General features: G+C 41.6%; 1 protein-coding gene across 2 annotated transcripts in view; it reads right to left on the reverse strand.

Moving 5' to 3' along the window:
- Positions 1-816: 816 nt before the first annotated feature.
- cep350 (centrosomal protein 350) overlaps positions 817-21422 on the reverse strand; it is a 34286-nt gene continuing 13680 nt past the window's right edge. The window contains exons 14-38 of one of the 2 annotated variants that reach the window (XM_086282290.1): positions 20964-21133; positions 20617-20803; positions 18820-18962; positions 18576-18739; positions 17864-17974; positions 17567-17707; positions 17268-17407; positions 16074-16178; positions 15737-15957; positions 15342-15559; positions 14911-15189; positions 14652-14801; positions 14283-14443; positions 12769-12891; positions 10859-11115; positions 10539-10714; positions 10111-10255; positions 9428-9588; positions 9173-9297; positions 9030-9091; positions 6998-8901; positions 6081-6605; positions 5770-5916; positions 5372-5494; positions 817-4091 (exon numbers count right to left, since the gene is read on the reverse strand). In XM_086282290.1, the coding sequence (XP_086138416.1) occupies positions 3924-4091; positions 5372-5494; positions 5770-5916; positions 6081-6605; positions 6998-8901; positions 9030-9091; positions 9173-9297; positions 9428-9588; positions 10111-10255; positions 10539-10714; positions 10859-11115; positions 12769-12891; positions 14283-14443; positions 14652-14801; positions 14911-15189; positions 15342-15559; positions 15737-15957; positions 16074-16178; positions 17268-17407; positions 17567-17707; positions 17864-17974; positions 18576-18739; positions 18820-18962; positions 20617-20803; positions 20964-21133 (6106 nt within the window). In that variant the 3' untranslated portion in view covers positions 817-3923. The remainder of the gene's footprint in view (positions 4092-5371; positions 5495-5769; positions 5917-6080; positions 6606-6997; positions 8902-9029; positions 9092-9172; positions 9298-9427; positions 9589-10110; positions 10256-10538; positions 10715-10858; positions 11116-12768; positions 12892-14282; positions 14444-14651; positions 14802-14910; positions 15190-15341; positions 15560-15736; positions 15958-16073; positions 16179-17267; positions 17408-17566; positions 17708-17863; positions 17975-18575; positions 18740-18819; positions 18963-20616; positions 20804-20963; positions 21134-21422) is intronic. The other variant, XM_086282291.1, reaches the window with a different exon arrangement.

Below are 21422 nucleotides of genomic sequence, written 5' to 3' on the forward strand. Positions count from 1 at the left end.
GTTCAGGTATGACTATATTAGAAACTTACTTTGACACAGAAGGAAACACAACTAAGAATCAAACTATGTTAAAAAAGGAGACCTTGTTGTATGCTTGTTTTGACCAGACTTGTATCCTACACGGTGAAAAGAGCCTTTAAAAGTTACCCAGGACACACTTTGTGAGTTGTTTTCAGTGAAAACAGATAAAACATGGATGGTATCCGTGTTTAGGTTTCAGGTGACTCTAATTTAGGGGGGAAAGTGCAGTTTTATTGAAACTGTGATAAATCCAATAAAACTGATACCCAGCAATTGGGGAAAAAAAACAAACTCTGGTGCTGGTGTCACTTGGGTTGATATAAAGTTGATTCGTTTGCAGTTTTTAGACGAAGCCTAAATGTGTTTTTCAGCCCTGCTCATTATGCTGGAAAAGCAAAGGCCACGATCTTCAACACAGCCCTGCGTGTTTTGGAGGCCTGTAACTTTAGGGATGGGACTTCAGTGAATATGGTAAAGTTATTAAAAACACAATCTTCATTTTCCCAAACTTGGTTGGTTTTATGTTGAATGAGTCTTTTTTTCTTTTAAATGAAAACGATTCACTGATGCAGTGAGATGGATCTCCAGCTCTTCTGCTAATTTGCAGATAGCTTTGCAACAATAGCCTCACGACTGCGCCCTAAAACAATGTGACAAACAAACATCAACACCTGTTTGGTCGCACAGTCGAACATTACAGAGAGATTTGTTATCCTGCCGTCAGCACTGTAACATGTGGGAGCTACTTCTGCACACCCTAAATTAAAATTGAAAACATTTCACATCACATTCCTTTAGAAACAATGAAAGCTTTATTTACAGTTTCAAATTTCATTTAGTAAACAAATATATACTATGTACATATTTGCAAAGTAAACAGTGTTTTTTTTTTCCTTTTTATACAACAATCGTTAAAGTTACCGTAAGTGTGGGTCAGATTGGACAAACAGTATATTTACACCCATAAAAGATTTGTACTAATTTTCAAGTGCACTTGCAGCACACTCACAGCACATTATTATAAATATTCAGGGAAATCTAATTCGACTTGTTAATATGATACTCAAACATCTTGTGCCTACTTTTTACAGAGATCAAACGGCAGGTGCTGCGTCTCCTGTGAAGACCTCGGACCAGACGATAGGAACGACACCGCTACACCAAACAGCTTCAAGCTACTTGAAGGCTGAGTTAATCTACAGACTACAGCTGAGGTCTTAAGCTGTTTGGTCCAGACACACAAAACAATAAGTACAACCAAGTACTGCATAGTTACAGAGGGGAACTTAGCTTCCACCAACATACAATCAATTGAAGAGGACAAAGATGGAGGAGTCGCAATAAAGCCTTGCAGAAAACGTTTCTAAGATACTAATCATGTCACCAGACTTTAATGTCATATAGCATGGAGACTGGTATGAAACGTTTTTGGTCTTTTCCTACATTATGTACAGTTTGAACATACACCTCAACACGTATTCAAACAGCATCAGGAAGGGGAAAAGAAAAAGACTCAGTTTAAGGTCACTTTAGCTCCAAGCAGTCAGTGAGAATTAACAAGCTCTCTCATACATGCCACAATGAGTTTCTACAGTTTGTTGGATCAAAGCCACACTGACAGTGGCACAAAAAAAAGCCCTTAGATACAGTCCTACGTGCTGAACCACATCAGCTCAGTGACTCACACTGTGCAGCCTGTCAGCTTGAGCCACTTGTTCCTGATACAGTACATCAATAACATGACTCAACAGTGTCTATATGCACAGACACATGGGCTGGCCTGATAAGAAGCAGGTTAGACGCAAACATTTCCTCGGGCTGAGGCACAGAAGCAAGAGGAGATTTAAAAAACTGTCCAAAAAAAAAAACTACACAGAAATATCTATAAGGCAGAAACTGAAGCGCTGGTTAACTGGTCAGAAGAGCAGCCTTTGTAGGATCCTTTATAAAACGGTAGTATACAGCAGTTTAAGGGAGACATTCGAAGAAAATAGGTCCAAATGATGCAGAGACATCAGGAAAGTCAGTTTGAAACAAACAACTCAACTTGAAAAAGGCACTTGAACTGAATATGGAGTTCGACCACTTCTGGCTACTTTGTGATGCCTCGTTCGAACTGGTCGATGACTCGCAGCGGCCGTGGTTTTACATGACAGGGTGTTTATTTTAGGGCAAATGTTATGCAAACAAACCTTTCAGAGAGTAAATAATAAAGAAACGAGAACCACGGGTGTTTTCTCAGATAAGACGAAGTAAATGGACCGTAGGACAGCTGAGGCTCAAATCCAGCATTTCGGTACTGTCCCGTAATGTAAGTGTAAAAACATCAGCCTACTGCAGTTGTTTCTCTTCTGTTTTCGTGCTACACACTAAAGTGTCGGTTGCGTTCACACCTACCACATAGAGAAACCAGTTGATAAGGTTTCTCTGTGTGGTCAACACTGTGCTACAATGTGAACATGCTTCCTAAAGTTAGCATACAGCACAGAAGAGGAACGCACTGTTGACCGACTGGACAGCTGTGGCCACAATAAAAAGTCACACAGTTTAGACAAACAGTTTCAATCGATTATTAAGAGAACGACTTTAAATATTTAAAACACATTTTTCCATCTTCTCTGCCTGGATTCTCCTCCCTAATGTATTGCCATATTCACATTTTTTATTTGTGCTTTTACAACAATGTTAGACTTTCTTTACACAAAGTTTAAAGGAGCTCTTCTCTGTATGTTTACTTACAAGATCATTTACAATTCTGAATGTTCTTTGTGCCTCTAATTAAACATTTTCACGCAATAAATAACTAAGGAAGCAAACATGTTTCATAGACTCTTTGAACTCAGCGGTCCAACACAGCAAAGTCTGTCCAGATCTGATCAGAGACCAAGTGTTGCAACTCTAGATTTGTAATACAGCACTGACTATTTAAAGCCCCAACTCTCTGCTTTAAAGGCGTTTGATGGTCTTTAAACTGTAATGGCTGAAATACTTTTTCACAGACAGAACGTGGAGCAAGCCTTTAGTAAACCTGCAGTCAAAGCAAACCATGAGCTTTGTGAGCCAAAGAGTTGAATTTTATCATTACTGGTAGGCAAATCACTTGACCCAATGCCAACTAAGGAGGTGCTGTATTTGCCAAAGACCAGAAAGTGATCTAAAAGTCCCCGTAAACAAGCAAGAGCTACAGCGGTTAAGGCAAACTTACAGAACCCTGCAAAGAGGACTGTGAATAAAACGAGCTGCAATTACCCCCCCAGATCACTGGGTCTGGATGTGAAACCTACAAATTAAAGCTTAGAGTTGGTACTTTAACCTGTTTAGTTTCAATGTGCTGCATTACAAAGCCAAGGCTATAATGTATCACTGTCAAACCAGACTGCACGTTATATTGCTCATTTGTTGTTCTACTACAATTTTTGAATCCACATATATACACATTTACCTAAAGATTTACAATTCAAAAGAATTATCTACTACTGTTCTGAGTGGATGTTATTCCAAAGTCCACGACAAAACGATCACTTAGCAGCATTCATGGACCTTCGCATGCTTGCAAATGGCACAGTCCATCTCATCATCATCAACAGTCTGCAAAACGGCCGGTCCAGGCGAGAGCTCAGACTCATGTTAAGGTTTTAGAGGGCGGGATTGCTCAAGAGGCGTTTTGAGCGCGACCGTTGTCGCTATTACAGTCAGCTGATGCGATTCAGCGAATGAATGTTGGAGAACTAAGGACAATTTGTTTAGCTGCGAGGTAATACTGAGACTGAAGGCATCAGAGGGTTGCTGTTGGCACATCAGCTGGTGGAAGCCCGAGCAGCGACAGTTGGCTGGAGTTCACCGTGGTGGGGAAAGAACAGGATTGAGCTAGAAGTTGTAGTTTAAACTCAAGCAGAACGCCATCAGGAGAGCGTGTCTCTGTTGGCTCTCTTGTCAGAAATGAGTGTGAGCACATTCACTGTGTCCTTCAGTAAAGAATCGAAGATGCTGTCTGCTAGCTGCATTTTGACAAACAGCTCGTCCTCGTCATAGTTGACCCACTGGGCCTCCTCCTCGTGGAGTTCCTGAACCTGAGAGAGAGAAAAACTGGTTTTACTACAGAAGCACAGTGACTGACAGCTGTCCCTATGACAAAGAATATATAGTAACGCAGTAATCTTACTACTATGTAAAGTAGTCTGAGGTGACAAACACCGTGGTTGGCACCACACAAATAACATCAGAGACATTTCAGGGAGCGAAGATAAAAAGTTAATGTTCTGTGTTTATGTAAACCAGCATTTGGTTTGTCTGTTATCCTGGCTAAACATTAAAACATAGCATGATAAAGAGCTGAAAGACTTTACAATAATTTCTTTGCTTTCTTGGCACAAAAGGGGAATAAATAAATTAAAAACAAATAAAACAACTGTTTGTTTTAAATATCTGCCCAAAACCTTCGTCCGAGCACATCTATCCATCTGGACCTTTCCTCTCAGGAGTCATTTCCATGAAGCCAAAAGGTTCCACTGTTTGTGTTTCCACTTTGGTGAAGGCTCATAACTGACACAGCTGTTGCACAGGACCGTGGAAAGCAAACTCTCGTTCATGTTCTCTCCTTATAAAAACTTAGCAATCAGTCTTACTACTTCCCCCCCAATCTCTTCAAACACACGTCTGTGTGACGGCCGGTAAAGAAACAAACACAAAGCAGCAACAGTGGACTCGCTGCTTATAACCTGCCCTGTGGTAACAAGCTGCACCTCCTCACAGAGAACTGGACCATAGCTACTGTAAAACAATCAGAGTCACAGTGTCTTTATTAACACCATTGTTTGGCTCAACCACTAAAGCAAAAAATCCTCATCAATCCATTTTCACATCTTAGCATCTCTTTTCTATTTATTCTATCTGGTTTCACATAGTTTCCTCTGAGAGGATAACCACATTTGTGTATGTTCCCACCAGGTTAATCCCCTCTTTTGATTGCAAAATGAAAATGAAGACCCCTAAAAGTAGAACTTTCTCACATTTTCATTTTGCAGTTGTAAACGAGGGAATTAACCTGGTGGGAAAATGGTTTAGGCTTTCCAAAAACCATCTGACAGTTCCTGTTGTGGAAAATGGCCTGTGTGGAGCACTTCTCCTGCTTAAAATTGCTCCTCTTCTCTAAAGACATTAAATGAACCTGCACCACCTGAAATAAACCATCGCAGTATGAAGCTTTTCAGGCAGATTATGTTCAACTTCCTGTAATTTAGTGGAAATAAAATCATTTCTCATGTGTTTACTTCTAAAAATGAAAAAGGCAACATTTACAAGATGCTCCGTTTGGGCCACAGAGAAATGCAAATGGCATTCGGGGGCCTACCAGTATGTGATCGACTCTGTCTCGCTTCTTTCTTCCAAACTTGAGCATCTTCTGCCAGTCGTTCTTCTGGTTCTGGTCTTTTGTCAGACCATAAAGCTTCAGTACTTCTTCTGTGATGAACTCCTGAGAAACAGCATAAGGGGGACAAAAAACATGTTAGTCGCGATGCTGGATTTGAGTGACTGTAAAATCCTTATTAAGAATTTCTAATTTGGTGGTCAAAGGCCACTAAAAGTAATGCTCATGAAAAGGATTATAGAACATAAGTCAACTATGAAACAATTTCACAAAAATGTAATTATTTTATAGTCAAAAATATCAACAGTCAACATCACTACAGCATCATTATTGTCACTGTTCAACAGTTTCTCTCAGTGTTGCTGCCATCGTTCTTTTACCTGGATCTTCTTGATGTCTCCCGGTGTCCTGACTTTGTGAAATGAAGAGGACTTCACTCGACGCGGTTTGACCCACTGAGGCTGATTAGTATTGGGGTCTTCAGCATAGATCTCCTGAAGGATCTCCCACGTTAAGTCATACACAGCCTGAGAAAAGAGCACAGGTAAAAATATGAAGTACTGTATGAAATTTACATAAATAAAGCTTCTCAAGTAGAATAACCTCAATTTAGGTGGTTTAGCCCAAAGCCAGCTTTGGAGCTTTAAAAACATGACTGACATTTTCATGGGTCCACACGTCTTATTTATACCTTTCTGTAGCTGCGAATGGACAGCGACTCCTGGTTCTGGGTGCTGTCCTCTTTGCCAAGGTATTCTAGTGAAGGTTGTGGACTTAGCAGCTGCCCATGAGTGAGCGTTCCCTTGTTCCCGAGGTCAAAGCTGTCCCAGAGCTCCCGTGTGGCAGCATGGACCATCTTCTCCACCTCTACAGCTGAGTGGGGTACCACCATGGCAGGCTGCTCAGGTAGTTTAGGAGGCAAGGGGAGAGGCAGCTCCGGTCTAGGTGGCGTCTTTACCTGGGGTTCTCCACCTGATGACGGACCCATTTCCCCCATAGCTGGGCCAGCTGATGAGCTAGATCTCCCAAATCCCGCTCCCAGTCGTGCCTCTTCCTCTTTGAGTTTCTGCTGTTTCCTGCGGGAGCTAAGGCCAAAGTCTTCATCAAACCAGTCCTGATCATCACCGAGGTCATCGAGCAGTTCACGGCTCAGTTCCAGCTCTGCTAGACGCTTGGCGAGCTCTTCTTGACCAATGGCTCCTAACACTGGACTCTCCTGTGTTGAAAAAGTAAAAATAAAAAAGGACAACATCAACATCAAGCTTACATTCAATTCTAGATTTGCATAAATATTAACATCTGATTGCAACATCACACCACGAGGCCTACAATAAGTTTCGGTTTTGCATTTTAGTGTCAATTTTGCTTACAAATATTTCACAAAGGCTTCAGCACCGACCACCAAATTCAATGAAGTCTGTCAATATAAAGTTGGACTTTGGCTGAACAAATCCCGAGGACAGGCTCAAATAAACAAGTTACTATCTTGATGTCATCACTGCCAGCGGTTAGCTGACTGCTTTGAGCTTATTATTATTTTTATCCACAACTCATTACAAAACAAAGAAGCGGAAATTAAATAATCTGCTATTAAACGGTTAGACTCACCGGTCGGTTACACAGTTCTGGAGAGGACAGTTCCTCCTTTTCAACTGGGAGAAAGAAGGGGAGATCATCTTTTTGATCCACTGTAGATTTCCATTTTTCTTCTTCTTCTTCATTTTCACCAAACAGGTCTCCATTCATCTGCTTGGCAGCTTCAATCTTCTGCTCTTTCGCCCTTTTAATTTCAGCACACTGTTTAAGAGCGTCTTCCACAAAGTTGTTGACAAGCCCGTCTGCAACTGTGTCCAGAAAATCCTTGTCCTTTTCTTTCCTCTTATCATCATGTGACTCTACGTCTTCTTTTTCAACAAGGGCTGTAATCTCCTTTTTACTCTCCATCACCTGACCTGTTTTATCCAAGTCAGAGATGATGAGAGTGTGCGATGCATCTTCAGAATTCAACATCATGTCCTTAATGTTCTCATCAGAAAATTGATGTTTAGATTCTTTGTGATGTTGTGAATTGAGCTGGGGCCTGTCCCAATGTGGATCCTGGCTCTTGAGAACAGAGCCATCAGTTTCCTTCTTATCATTTGACCCAGTCTCCTTGTGAGAGGTCTGTTCATTTTCCCTGTTGAGGTTTTCTTGCATTTGGAAATTGTCTTCCTTAGTTTTAGGTTCATTTCTATCTTTATCTGACAAGTCATCAAAGAACGAGTCCTCATCTTCTGTGGTATCGGTGTAGAGCTCAAACTTGTCTGGGAGGTGTGAGATTTTGTCTGGTGGAGCAAATATACCGTGGCGCTCGTCACACTCAAAGTATACTACTCCATCGTAAGTGCCATTGTTGCTCCCTTCAGACTTGTCCAGCTCAACACCTGCCCAGAAACCATTGGCGAAGCTGGTTGGACCTTTGAATCGCAAAGTGCCGGGCTGAACACCACCAACAAGAACTCGGTCTCCAATGTAAAAATCCGGCATTTCATCTATAACAGGAGAGAGGGGGATCTGCAGAGAATAGATGGTTGGTGAGTGTCTGGAATTAAAGCTCTCATTGTCCCGTTTAAAATCTACTGCCTGCTTATTGAGATCCAGCAGTCTTCCGGATTTATGGCTAGGCACACTGATGCCAGAATGGTGACTCAGATCTTCAGCTATTTCTTCCTCTACAACTTCATCCGGGCTGTCAAATGCCAGGCCCCTGCTAGATGCGTCTTTTCTTGAACCCTTGATTTCATGGGAGGAAACGTGGGAGGTCTGAGACTCAGCCTTGGAACTATGATGTTCTTCCTTGGATGAAGAATCCACTGATGACTCAAAGTCATCGTGATAACCATCTGCTACTGGAGAAGCCTCAGTGTCTTTTATGGAAGCCTCCTTCATTGAACCAAAAGCATCTGAGTTTGGGGATTGGGCCTGGTCAACAGATGCAGAGCTGTAGTTTTGATGCGCTGAGGTTTTGAGGTCCGCTACCGCTGAATGTGGCTGACTAGAGGCAATAACGTATGGCTGTAAAGGTTCCTCTACATCAGATACTTCACTCTGCTTCATCTGATTTCCCTGTTCAAGGCCAACAGTTGATGAATGTTGTTCTTCTTCATCCACAGAAGAGGAAACACATTTAGATGTAGGCAACCTCTCCTGAGAGTCAAGTCTGTCTTCATTTTCCAGTTTTAGAAGATGCTGAGTTTGTTCATCCTCAACTCTGGAGCTTATTTCCACCTCCAGCTCTTCCTGAATATCAGATCTATAATCAGACACAATATTCTCATCTGCATGTTCTGACTTGTCTTCTGTGGAGTGCTGCCTAATAAGATCTTCTGTAGACTGATGATTCCTCTGTCCTGAGGTTGGACTTTCTGGGCTGCCGGATATTGCCACACCCGGAGTGACTCTTTGAGGCGCCTCAGCAGACACGTCTCCAGGCACTGAAGTGGATCTACTTAGATGTGGCTTAGGAAAGGCATCTGTCATAAGAGTTGGGAGAGCCGCATTATTACTGGAAAATATTTGTGAAAACACATTTTGAATAAACACTCCACGTATTCTATTTATTATAATAAAGTATTTATTATGATGACTTTAAAACACTCACGATGATCTAATGATGCATCAATTTGTGTCCTTTCAGACTCTGAGATTTTGATGAGTTCAGACCTGAGAAACAAGCATTTATTTTTAACTGCACACCATTCATTTGAAAATTATGTAGAAAAATATCATTATTATTCTCTGTACCTGTGTGAAGATGGAAGATGCTCTAAAACAGAGTTGGACTCGTTGATCTGGGAGTTGGTATCAAGTGTTAAGTCTGGCTCTTTGTTAAGGTCTGCCTTAGTTTTCTCAATGAAGTTGTTATAGTTCTGTAAAATCAAAATAAAACACAGAATGATAGCAGAGATAAGAATACACGCACAAGTAAACGTCCATAGAAGAAAAGAAATTATTCAAATCTAACTGGATGTTTAAATGTAGTTTACACATCATGTTTACCTCCAGCTGTTTCAACAGACTCGCCTCCTCTGCCTTCAGCCGCTCCTTATGTCGCTTCTTCTGCTCCTTCTTTAGCTCGGAGGCCATTAACTTACGTTTTTTGAGTTCTTCCTTGAGCGCCTTGATACGGCTCTCTATGTCACTCTGGTCTGAAATGGTTTCTAAAGAAAAATGTACATGACAAATCACAACTACAATGTGAAAATGGTGCCAGACCTCTGATTAGCAACGGGTAATCCAACCTTTAGCCCACTCAAACACTAACACATTTCTTTGGGGATTACTGTACATTTTCTTTACCGGGAATGTGTAAAGTTCATTTCCATAAACACACTGAACAAAAAGAGTATTGAAAACATTTAAAAAGTGACCTGGAAATGAATAAAGCACACTCAGCTACAACACGAGGCCAGCACAACAGTTTGCACTGGTACGATAAAGTGCAATGCAAAGAGTTCCCGTCTCCTATCACACAGTTAAGCTTGTTAGGGAGCAGGGAAGTGGTTGCATAATGCATTTCTGGCATCATCACATTCTTCCTGCCTACACAGCGCCAGCAATATAGCTGCATTATGTCAGCTGTCTGCTTTACCCATCCTTTCATCTCTAAAAACTGTCGGGAAGAATTTCACACTCCAAAAGCGTTATAATCTCAGCGTGGGTTTTGCACACTAGTAACTCACCAGACTGGGTGGCCATTGGAGGGTCGGTGGGCTGAGTGCAGGGGCGGATAAGTGTCCGGGCGGTGGAGCGGAGCTGCATCTTTGTTTTACTGCTGCCCTCTGAAGGAGATGCAGCAGGGCTGTGGCTGCCTTCAGGAGCATTAGACTAGATGGGAAGACAGAGGAACACTACTTCAGGACATGTCACATGACATCACAGTCAACAGATCGTATGCTTACATTAATATTTTACAGTCACAGTAAATTAAGTAAGGCTTATGAACCCTTTTCCTAATCCTCAAGAAGTACAGCAGAGGAAAAAACGCAGCTATAAGATTCTTTCTCCTGTACACAGATGTGTGTTCAAAACCCCAAAAACTACAGTGAGTATCAAAGCAATTAGTTGAAACAATAAAATACAAAAACGCTAAAAATACAAAATCCATTACATGCAGTTGACTTGCAGGTGATTGTGATGCTGAAGTGAAGTCCTGGGTGTAATTTGCAGGGCTGCCCTGGACAGAGGCCAAAGTTATTTCAGAGACTGAGGCAGGTGGAGCCGGTCCCTCCGTGTGCATACTGGACTCAGGTGTCACTGACGAACAGTCGCCCTCGCTAACATCCTCTGAAAAATGAAACAAATCAACATTGTTATGTATTTTACTCTTACTCCCACACCACACTGTGTATTTTTTAAATCCCATTACGTTGTTATTTTCCGGTTAAACCATGTTCTACACTTGAAAATAAGAAAATTCGGCAGCTTCACCTTTCTCGCTGTCAGTTCTGGGCTCTGAGCTGCGGCGGTGACTGAGGTGGGAGCTTATATCAGAGATGTCCTTTTCCTGTCCCTCTGACACGTCAAGATGATTGTCCCGAAGTGTTTTCTGGTCCCATGCAGCCAGGGCCTCTTTCTCCATCCTACGGACCTCTGCCTCCTCCTTGTCCAGTTGCTGCTTCCATTGTAGCAGCTCTTCAGCGTGGTGACGTCTTTGCATCAGCTGTTGTTCTCGTTTGGTCAGGAACCTACAGAGGTGGATGGAAAGGAAGAAATGGGAAAGAATAAAGTGATGAAGAGGAAGTGGAAGAACGGTTAAAAAAAAAGAAAAAAGAGATGAGAATGGCAGAGAGGAGGAAGATGAAGGAAGAGAGTTGAAGAGAAGCAGTACAAATACACTGAGCATTAGAAAAGGTTAAATATGACCTGCAGAAGCAAGCAAACCCAGAATCACCTTGACATTCAGTTATTACTGCAAACTCAACTCAAACTTTTGTCCAGCGCACACAGAATTAAAACACACATCCCACACATGCCCAGAATAATCATCCAAATACAGATATGTACAAGTACCCATTATATACAATAAGTGATGAAATGTCCCTTAGGAGAAAAGAGGAGAAGGAAGATAATAGTAAAGATGTCAGATTCATGCATCAGATTCAAACCCAGGGAGCAATAAGCATAGTCACACACACACACACACACTAAGCAGTTTAAATATGATTTTTTTAAGTCCTAAGAACAAATTCTTCAGTCTCCGAGTGTTCCTTTACGTTCCTCCACCTCCTTATATATCAGAATAACAACTCAAAGAATAGTTTTGTTGTCTCGCAAAGCAAGAAGACCGTTTAATTCTTCAATTCAATGTATATCAGGGACACTAACACGTACAAATATCTGTCAAAATAAAGCGCAGTCAGGTATAGCTGTTTTGTAATATGGTCTCCCACAGCTATGGGTGCCATTACAGTGCAGTATTATTTAGCCTTGATCTAATTTAGAAGCCTTTCTCTTGACCTAATTTATACTGATGACAGCCCAGATACTAAAGACCGAGACTGGGGAGATTCTTTAGTGCCTTCCCAAACTCTATTAGAGCCAATGACCATCTGTACTTATTATCCCATCCTATGCAACAGTTACATAATAAAAGCGCTAGTTAAGATTTACTGGGCTCATTAAAGAGATAAACCACTCCATCTCTGGTCTTTTCTCTGAAAACTCCTTTACTTCAATGTCACTGTGCGGTTTCATTTCCAAACATTTTATTTTGATAACTAGGCTGCAGCTCTCAGCTAGAAGCCACAATGTAAAGAATAATTTCCACTGCAAATTTCGCTAATTCATTCCAAGAGGCAAGGAGGAGGGAAAGAGTTGTAAATTAAACATGACACAAATTAGTGAAATCCCAGTTTTAAGTCTGAGATTCCCATCCAGCAAGGAAGGCTCCTACTAAATAACATAACCTTTGACCATCGCAAATCAAAAGGTTTCTATTTCCCAATTTTCCCTCGTGTTTATTGTTTTACACTCGACCAGTGTGCTTTAATACCTTCTCTGGTAACACTGGATTTTTTTGTCTTGCTGATGCCACAAATATCAAGGACTAGAAAAAAAAACATGTTTAAGGTTAGCTTATTTCAGTAAAGCAGCTTTCCTTGGGCACTTTAAGCTTTCATCCAAACTCTGTCCCCATGAAAAAGCCCATCCTGAAAGTTACAAACCTTGAAATATCCCAACAAAGAACCTCAGACATATCAGCACACATCATTCACCATCCCACCCCACCAAGGTCCCAGTGCCAGTGGACAAACACAAGCATGTTCCATGGGGTGGGGGTGGAGTTGAGGCAGGGCAGGGCAGGGCTAGGTGCATAGGTAGAGAACACTGTACAGTACCTGACCAACTGCTTGTAGATAAAGAGCCTGAATTTAGGGTGAAGGTTGGGAAGACAGACACTGAGGGAGGCCCAGTGATGGGCCGTGAACACAGAGAAGAAGCAGTGGACAGGAGAACAGTGTCTACAACACACAAGCACGCAGAGACAAAGTCAAAAGAGCCACACAAACAAGGATACATTTACAGCGCACACGCAGACACACGTACGTAATGTAAAGAAAACAGAACAAGACGCAGAGGAAAGAGACAAGCAGAGAGAAAGGGAGAGAGTGATGTGAGAAAATGTCGTTTTATCGCACCCGAGGTGTCAAGCTGTTACGTTTAAAGCACCACTTCTCATGTAACAATCCTTTTATCAACATTTGACTCAGTGTGTGTGTTAAGGTAACCTTGAGGGTTTGTCAGGATGTCATTACCGGCTAACCTGCTTACTGAGGCAGTTATGACAAACTAATCTGTAACTACGACAGTCAAACTAATTAGTGTTGGTTAACACCGTTAGGTGAAGTTGTTACTGGGTATTTTTGTGCAATTGCTTTTGCCATTGTTAACAAAACAGCAGATTTGGAGAACAACGGGGAAAAGCTCGTCTAAATGGTCCGATTATATTAAACTATATTACCTGCCTGAAGCCTGTAACATTATACAACAAAACCACAGTAAAACTGCTCAGATATTTTTTGTTGTAAGCCTTTATTTGAAGAATTGAAGCCCTAAAAATTGCTGAAAACAGGTAATGGAAGGCTGGTCTGTCACTTATACGCAAATTATAAATCCCAGAACAATTCACACTTGTTTGTACCATCTAGATTTGAGAGGCTCTGCAGTCAGCTGACCAAAGCTGGTGACCAAGTTTAAAGCTTTAGGTGACCTACAGCTACTGCAAGCCCATGGCCAATATGAGAGTCATTGGGTGTAATAAACTTTATGGAATACACGGCATACATATAACTGAATGTTGCAGTGCTAAGGTTAAATGGTACTGTAAATATTTAGGGTCTTTGATTATTGTCTGATGTTCTTTCTTTCTTTCAAACATATGAGTAGGAGAGCTTTTTACAAAGTAGCTTATATGAATCGAAACTCAAAGATGTACTGAGGGAGTGTGTGGCTGCTCGTCTAAGCTAAAGAGACGAGCACTTTAAAACAGCAAGAGAAGCACGCCGAGCAGCAAGAGAAAGATGCCACTGTTTCAATTAGTGCTAGATAAGGTCTCCCACAGTAAATGTACATCTCTGCTTTGTATCCTGTCAAACTAGAATTAAAAAGAAGACATTTATAAACTACGATACCTTTTCTTTTTAATGAAGCTATGCTATCCAAGAACATAGCACTAATGGAGGGATGTCTTTGCAGCCACATACTAAAAGCAATTCAGATTTTAATCAAAGTAAAACTAAAGTTAAGTTGAAAAATAAATGAATACATGAATTCTTATCATTCAGTGGGAGGCTTGTCAATAAGGAGACAGCCAAGCCCAGTTAATCCATGAAGATTAAATTAAAGTCCTTACTTTTCATCCATGTGAGAGCGCATCTTCTTGAGCTTCTGCATGATGCTGCTAGTCTCACTTCCAGAGACAGAGAGTGAGGGAGAGGGGCTGCGGTTATCATCAGCATGCCTCATATCTGGGGAAGCTGGCTCAGACCCTGGGGTTTCTGACACCGGGGTCTCCTAGAGGATGATCGACACACGCAGAAAGATTGAGAATTAACAAGGGAAAAAAGAAAAGAAATGAGCACACCAACATGTCTGGTTGAATGTACGCTTTTTTCCTGTGTTTATTCAAGACTACCTGTCACGAACAAAGCATGAACTGAACTGAAATCGCCTTAATTCGCTGGTTCTTCTGCAGGAGCTGATAAATGACTGAGCTACTTACAGGAGGCGCTTCAATCCCAGCACACTTGAGACGTTCCTTCAGCCTGAGTGTTGAGTTTCTCATCCGTTCAATCTCCTCCTGCTGTTTCAGCAATAGCTGCCTTTCCTTCCTCGCAGCTTTGTTGGCCTCCTGAAGTCGCCTGATCTCAGCCTGAGAAAATGAGCACAGTGAGAGAGAACACTGCTTAGTAGGAAAAGTTAACACCACAGCATTCAGTGAAGCTCCCTCAATGTAACTGTGCTTTTGCCATCCACAGTACCTGCTCCTGCTGCAGCTTTAAGAGAAGGCCTCTCTGCTTCTTCCTGATTGGTGGCATTTTGTCATCCTCTCCCTTATCTCTCAGCTTCTTCTTCAGGTGCTCTAGCCAGGCCAGCTCTGTTCTGGTCTTCTCCTTGAGTGCTTTCTGGCGAAGACGCAGCAGAGAGCTCTGGTGCTGCAGTCTTACCTCCTCATCTTTCATGTACTGGCGAACCATGTCCATGGTGAACTGGGAAAAGCTGTCCTGTCCACCAGAGAAGGCTATGTTTGAGTCCTGTGACTGCAGGAGAACGTGAAAATGAGAAGACAGAGAGATTTAAGAAGGAAGAGAAATCATAAGTTCAGTAAGGAACAGGTAAAGAACAAGTAAAAAATGATTTCAGTTACATAGCTGCATCAACTGATTGTGCTGGCCAGTGTTTGGACTCTCACCTTAAAAGAATTGTGCAGCCCCGGTCCTGAAACCAATGTGCTGTGATTGGCTCCATCATCCTCTGACTCCTCGTGGTGGCGGGATTTTTTCTCCATGGTTCCCCGGCGATGTGCCTCTGATGGCAGAAGAGAGCGGAAGGAACGCTCTTCAATCTCGTCTTCTGTCATGGACTCGTCAAACTTGAGCGAGTACTCTGTGGCCACAGATGTACTGTCTCCTGAAGGGGCAGAGACCAAAAGAAACTCGGGGTGAAGTTTTGGGGTTTTTTTTAGATAAAGATCAAAGGTGGGCATCGTGGTTTTATATTTTCCTCTAACAGTGATGATATCAACATCTGACTGTTTACACGGGGAAAAGAAACAATTTAAATGCATGTCGAGTTTTTAACTTTTACCTTTTTCATCCAGTACAGATGGAATACTGTCACTGCAGACGGAGTCATTTGCTGCTGCTGCTAGAACTTCCTCTTCTATGGAGCTGCTGGCTGCTTCCTGTTTTGGCCTTTTCTCGAGTCCACTATTCCTCCATTTCCCCTCTATGGCCTCTTTTTTCATCTGCTTCTCATGGTTTGATAAGTGATGTGATGGGCTGTGTTGGCTGCTTAAGGCAGATCCACTGAGCGAAGGGAAAAAAGGCATATTGAGTGGGTTTGTTTCAATTCGTATTCCTCAAATATAATGAAAAAAGAAAAACCTGCAGACATGGCACTGCATAAAGAGACTGACTGGTACCTGAGATTCGGTTTCCTGAATGATAGCGAGTCAGAATGACTCGTGCTCAGTGAAGACAGCGGCTCCTCTGACCTGGTCCTTCTGTTTGATGGTTCACTCTGAAAGCTGTAAGAGAACAAGATTTTAAATTTAGGCCTTTGAGGTAAAAGGGTTGACAACACTTGGGTTGTTACCCTAATACATGTCCAACTAGTTGTTTAATATTATTAGAGATAGGCTTAGCTGTGAATATCTGAACAGTTCAAAGGTGGGTCCAATAGTGAAACCAGTTACAGCTAGCATGTCAAAAGTCTGCCACAGCTTTGCAGAGTCATGCCGACAGATAGAATTTTTATTTCGAACATGCAAATATAACTGAAATAACAAAGAAAACAAAAGTTAAAAATCGTCAAGTTTTCATGTATATATCCATGTCTACAGAATGTGTGTGCTCGATGAGGAGTAGGATGAAGTTTAGACTTTTCCTGTTCTACCCCCTTATTTTAAATTTCATTGCTTACAAATCCATACCCAGAATTCAACATTATTTGATCCATACATGTTTAACTATGTACAAGTCTAACACATGAACATACACAAATAAAACCATTTTCATCACGTAAACCAAAACAACAACAAACTACATTTTTACATAAACTAAGCACCTTGTGTTTGACACCAGCTTAATCTCTGAGCTTATTTTATATCTATGTGACAAACACCTTAATGAACACTTAAGCTTGGGGTCCTCTGGACTTGATCTGTGAAATAGATCAAATGGTAAATGGCCTGTATTTGTATAGCGCTTTACACATCCAGTCATCCACACATTCACACACTGGTGATGGCAGCTACGTTGTAGCCACAGCCACCCTGGGCCGCACTGACAGAGGCGAGGCTGCCGGACACTGGCGCCACCGGGCCCTCTGACCACCACCAGTAGGCAACGGGTGAAGTGTCTTGCCCAAGGACACAACGACCGAGACTGTCCAAGCCGGGGCTCGAACCAGCAACCTTCCGATTGCAAGACGAACTGCCAACGATCGCCCGCATCAAGGCTCAGCACCTCATGTGATAACACAAGGTGAAGGGTAATCTTCAATTCGTCAAGCGGTTCCCTGCAAAAGCATTCTTGCTTTGCGTGCCCATCGCTGTTACGAAGGATATAAAAATCAGAAACTGACAGGAAAGTGAGTGTGATCGTTTGGAGTGTACCTGTCAGAGTCTACGTTATCCTGTCGATGCTCCATCGAGTAAGTGTCATTTTCTTTTCTTTGCTCCACTGTGGAGGAATCAGTGGCAACAGGAGGGACAACCACAGATCCTGACATCTGCGACCGGACTAGTTCTGTCATCTGATGAAGTAAAACACAATAAGGCGATCAAAATGTATGACCTCGTCACTCTTAGGCTGGATGTTATGCTTTTTCTCTTCTTCAACAATCAATTAGCTTTTGCTGTACAATTAGGACACAGGCTTTTTCCAGGCAGGGAGGAGGGAACTGATTGCTAACCTCTTTGATGTGTCGGGCAGCATCGGCTGTGTACTGCGCTGCCTCGGCCTGTTGAGTCATCATCTTAGTAGTTGATTCCTGGAGGCCTCCCAAAGTCTTTTTTTGAGATGCTGCCAAGGTTTCCTGCAGTTCTATATGAGCCTGGACAAAACCATATACATACATATACATTACACAGACAGAAAATCAAAGCGCTCATACGTTGGAAATTAAAAGGTTATAAAGCAAACGTTGAATCTATTATCCACAAATACATAAACATTTTGTTGGTTCTTGTGAGCTGATTGTGTGCAGTACCCTGGCCACTCTCTGCCTGTTTTCTTCCAGCTGTAGTTTTGTCTCAAGAGCTTCTCGTTCAGCCTTGATCTTCAGCTCATAGAGCTCACGTTCATGGCGCTGCTGCTTGGCCTGCAGGGTCAAAGTTCACAGAGTAGGTCAATAAAGTGTAATACAGTAAAACAGCAGGTAATATTCTTGTTTTCACCCCAGCTGGTGCTGCAACTAATACAACATTTAGAAATAAAAAGAAAACTTAAAGAAAAAGATATTTAAATACTGACCTGTGTTCAAAACATCAAATCATATTTCATGAGCCAGAAAGATTATAGAAACTAAGTAACTTGTAATCCTTTGAAACTTCTGATAGGTAAAGATTAATGCCACAGCTAATATATATCTCTGTCTCTCTTCCACAGCATGTCTTTATCCTGTCTTCCTTCTCTCACCCCAACAACAGCAGATGGCCCCGCCCCTCCCTGAGCGTGGTTCTGCCGGAGGTTTCTTCCTGTTAAAAGGGAGTTTTTCCTTCCCACTGTCGCCAAAGTGCTTGTTCATAGGGGGTCATATGATTGTTGTTTTTTTTCTGTATGTATTATTGTAGGGTCCACCTTACAATTGAAAGCACCTTGAGGCGACTGTTGTTGTGATTTGGTGCTGTGTAAATAAATTTGAATTGATCTGAATATATATCATCACATTAGTATTTCATAGGAAACATCTCCTACTTTACCTTGAGCATTTGGGCCAACGATGCACTCTCCTGCTGTGCCATGGACACACCCATTAACCTTTCCACATCCCCCAACTGTCTGAATGACTCCTCAATTGAGTCCAAATAATGGAGTTCTGCTGCCATACGCTGCTGCAGGACACCAGGTGAATACTGTAGCTCACCTGGGAGAAAGCAGAGACGAAGGGAGTTAGACATAAATAAAAATAGATAAAATAAATAAGCAAAAGAACTTTATTTTTACCAGTGGACTTGGTCTCTGCTCTACCACCAGGAGCTAAAGTGCCTGTGTTCTGGTTGGACGCATTTCTCAAAAGCTCATTGGGAGATTCTACTGTTGGAAGAGACCGGGGGATTGGAGAACTAGTAGAGGAAATCAATCTGGACCTGCAATAACAAAGCGATGAAACATCATCAGTATATGGGGTTTGTCAATGCAATAGTTAGCAACATGTTTTAATACATTATTTGATATAGAGAACAGAAGGGGAAGTGGGAAAAGCAGGCATGCGATATTTTTACAAACTGTTGCAAAATTGACATTATGAAACTGGCATTACATGTACAAGATTGTATAAATATTTAAATAAGAGTTTCAAATATTCACTAGAGCATGTTTTACAGAAATGGTTGCCTATTCTGAAGAACAGGAGCCGAATGGCAAAATGATAAAGAGCGAGACAGCTCGGGTCCAGCAAAGGTGAGAAAGTGAGAAAGAAAAAGGCGCTGCTGTGAGAGGTCAGAGTTATCAATTATGAATCGTTTCTTCAGAAAGAAGGAGCGTCTAAAAAATAATAATACTTTCTAAATCTGTACAAAAAAAAAAAAAGCAGACAGTGGCACTTTTTTCCTTTGATCAAAATCTGCACAATGACATGAAAGCATCTTGTCAAAAGTCAAAATACTACAGAGGGTGACTTCCCTTAAGAACATTTTTAACTGTTTTTGTCTTACAGAGTTAAAGAAAAAAAAGAAAAGTGCATTACTAATAATAAAAAGTTTATAATTCTCTCACAAGTTTCTTCCTTTATTGTTGAAGACACACAGACCGTGCAGAATCCCAAGAATCTGCCACCTGGGCTTTGGAGTACCATTAGGGGGCTCAAATATCACTGCTGCACAGTGGGATTAGAAGGAAAACAAGTCTCTTTCCTTCTCTCTGGGAGCAGGCCCAAGCGGTGGTGAAGCTGAATCACCCGATCAACAACCCTGTGGGCCTCCAAAACAAAATAAGCAGTGTTTTCTGTCTTGGGTTGAACTACAGTGCGGTCCTGTTGCTGGGCACTACGCGGCTGCTTAAACCCTCAGGCCCTCAAGAGAACAGCAAACCACAAGACTGCTTAGACTGGCAGCCTCAACTGAGGCTCCTCTAAGTGTAGTTTAGTAATTAGTCATGCTTAAATACATTTACTTTTGGTTAATAAATAACAGTATATGCCAAGTGGAAATTTCAGAGTGGTTGGAACAGCAACAACCGAGGTTGCCTAGTTCAGAAAATATCCAAATGATTCCTGAGTGCACATTTTTAAGAGAAGTTTAGGTTAGTTTGGAAATACTCTGGGAAGCAAACAGTGTAGCTCGTGTGTGGCTTCCCAGGTTAATGTAAATTTTACTTCATACTTGCCCTGCATCCAGGAAAAAAATAAATAATAAAATGTTTTAATTTATGAAGCCGGACTGCATCCAGAAATAAAGAAATATATTCATGCTGTGATCCTAAATGAAAAATATATATATATACACCTATAACCTACCACATTCAGACAGCAAATAGATGCGTCACTGTAAGCCAGAAGAACCCCCACGACACAAAAGCAGTGTGGCATTAAAGCTTACTAAAAACCAGGAAGGAAATACCAGAGACAACTGAACGCGAGGGCAACGTAGATTTGTATGAACAGTACACACCATTCATCCTGCTCTCAAACAGTTCTGTACATACTTCAGTTGGATATCTTAGAAATGATCTTAACAGAAAAATCTGCTGATTAACATATCTGGTGACATATTTGCAGCCTTTATAGCACTGAAATAAGCTTACTGTTGGTGAGAATGGCCTGAAGCTTCCCCTAGTGTGTCATTAGAGTGGACACTCTTGGCCTGGGTGTGGGAAGAGTTTTTGTCCGAGCCTGCCTTTCTGGATTCAGACGATAGTGCTTCCGAGGCTGGAGAGCAAGAGCTCCTCTGCTCCTCTACAAGAGTGGTGTCACTCTGATCTGATACTGGTCCTGCAAAGAGACAAAGCTTTGTTCTGTTGCAACTTATGACTTCAAAGACAGTTTAACTGAAATTCAGCTAATAAGCTTAAATGTATTAATTAAAAAAAAGTTTACAACCTGGTCATGTCAGAAAATAATCATTACAAAAATTAAAAAACAAAAAACTCACCTCTTTTTCTGGCAGAGTGCCTGGAGAGGGGCGAGGAAGCAGGTGTTGAACCAGAGGAAAGATGCTGTGAGTGATTGGATGACTGAAAGGATGAATGGTGGGAGTGACTGCAATCTGTGCTTTTTTCATAAGGTGACCTCCTCATCAGTTCTTCAAAGTGATTATTCACACTAACAAAGAGTGCAGAAAGAAATCGTGAGCATTGGACTTCTATCAAGAGCATATCTCCATTCTGAGTTCTGTTAACTCAAAATTTACAGAAATACATTGGTTGAAAAAAAAACCCCATAACACAATCAGACACAACACCCCACTTCCTCACACATGACAACAGTAATATGTTGTCTTCTACTATAATACATGGAAATATGGATAACATGATAAGGATTCTATTTATCAAGTCAAAGCTTTGTGAGGACACACGGATGACCAGTTTTAAATCAGTTTCAGGGTCTTTGA

The sequence above is a fragment of the Aulonocara sp. 'chitande type north' Nkhata Bay genome, linkage group LG23, assembly GCF_057382095.1.
Source record: "Aulonocara sp. 'chitande type north' Nkhata Bay isolate Kocher_YH1m ecotype deep benthic linkage group LG23, A_spYH_male_GT1.1, whole genome shotgun sequence".
Lineage (NCBI taxonomy): Eukaryota > Metazoa > Chordata > Actinopteri > Cichliformes > Cichlidae > Aulonocara > Aulonocara sp. 'chitande type north' Nkhata Bay.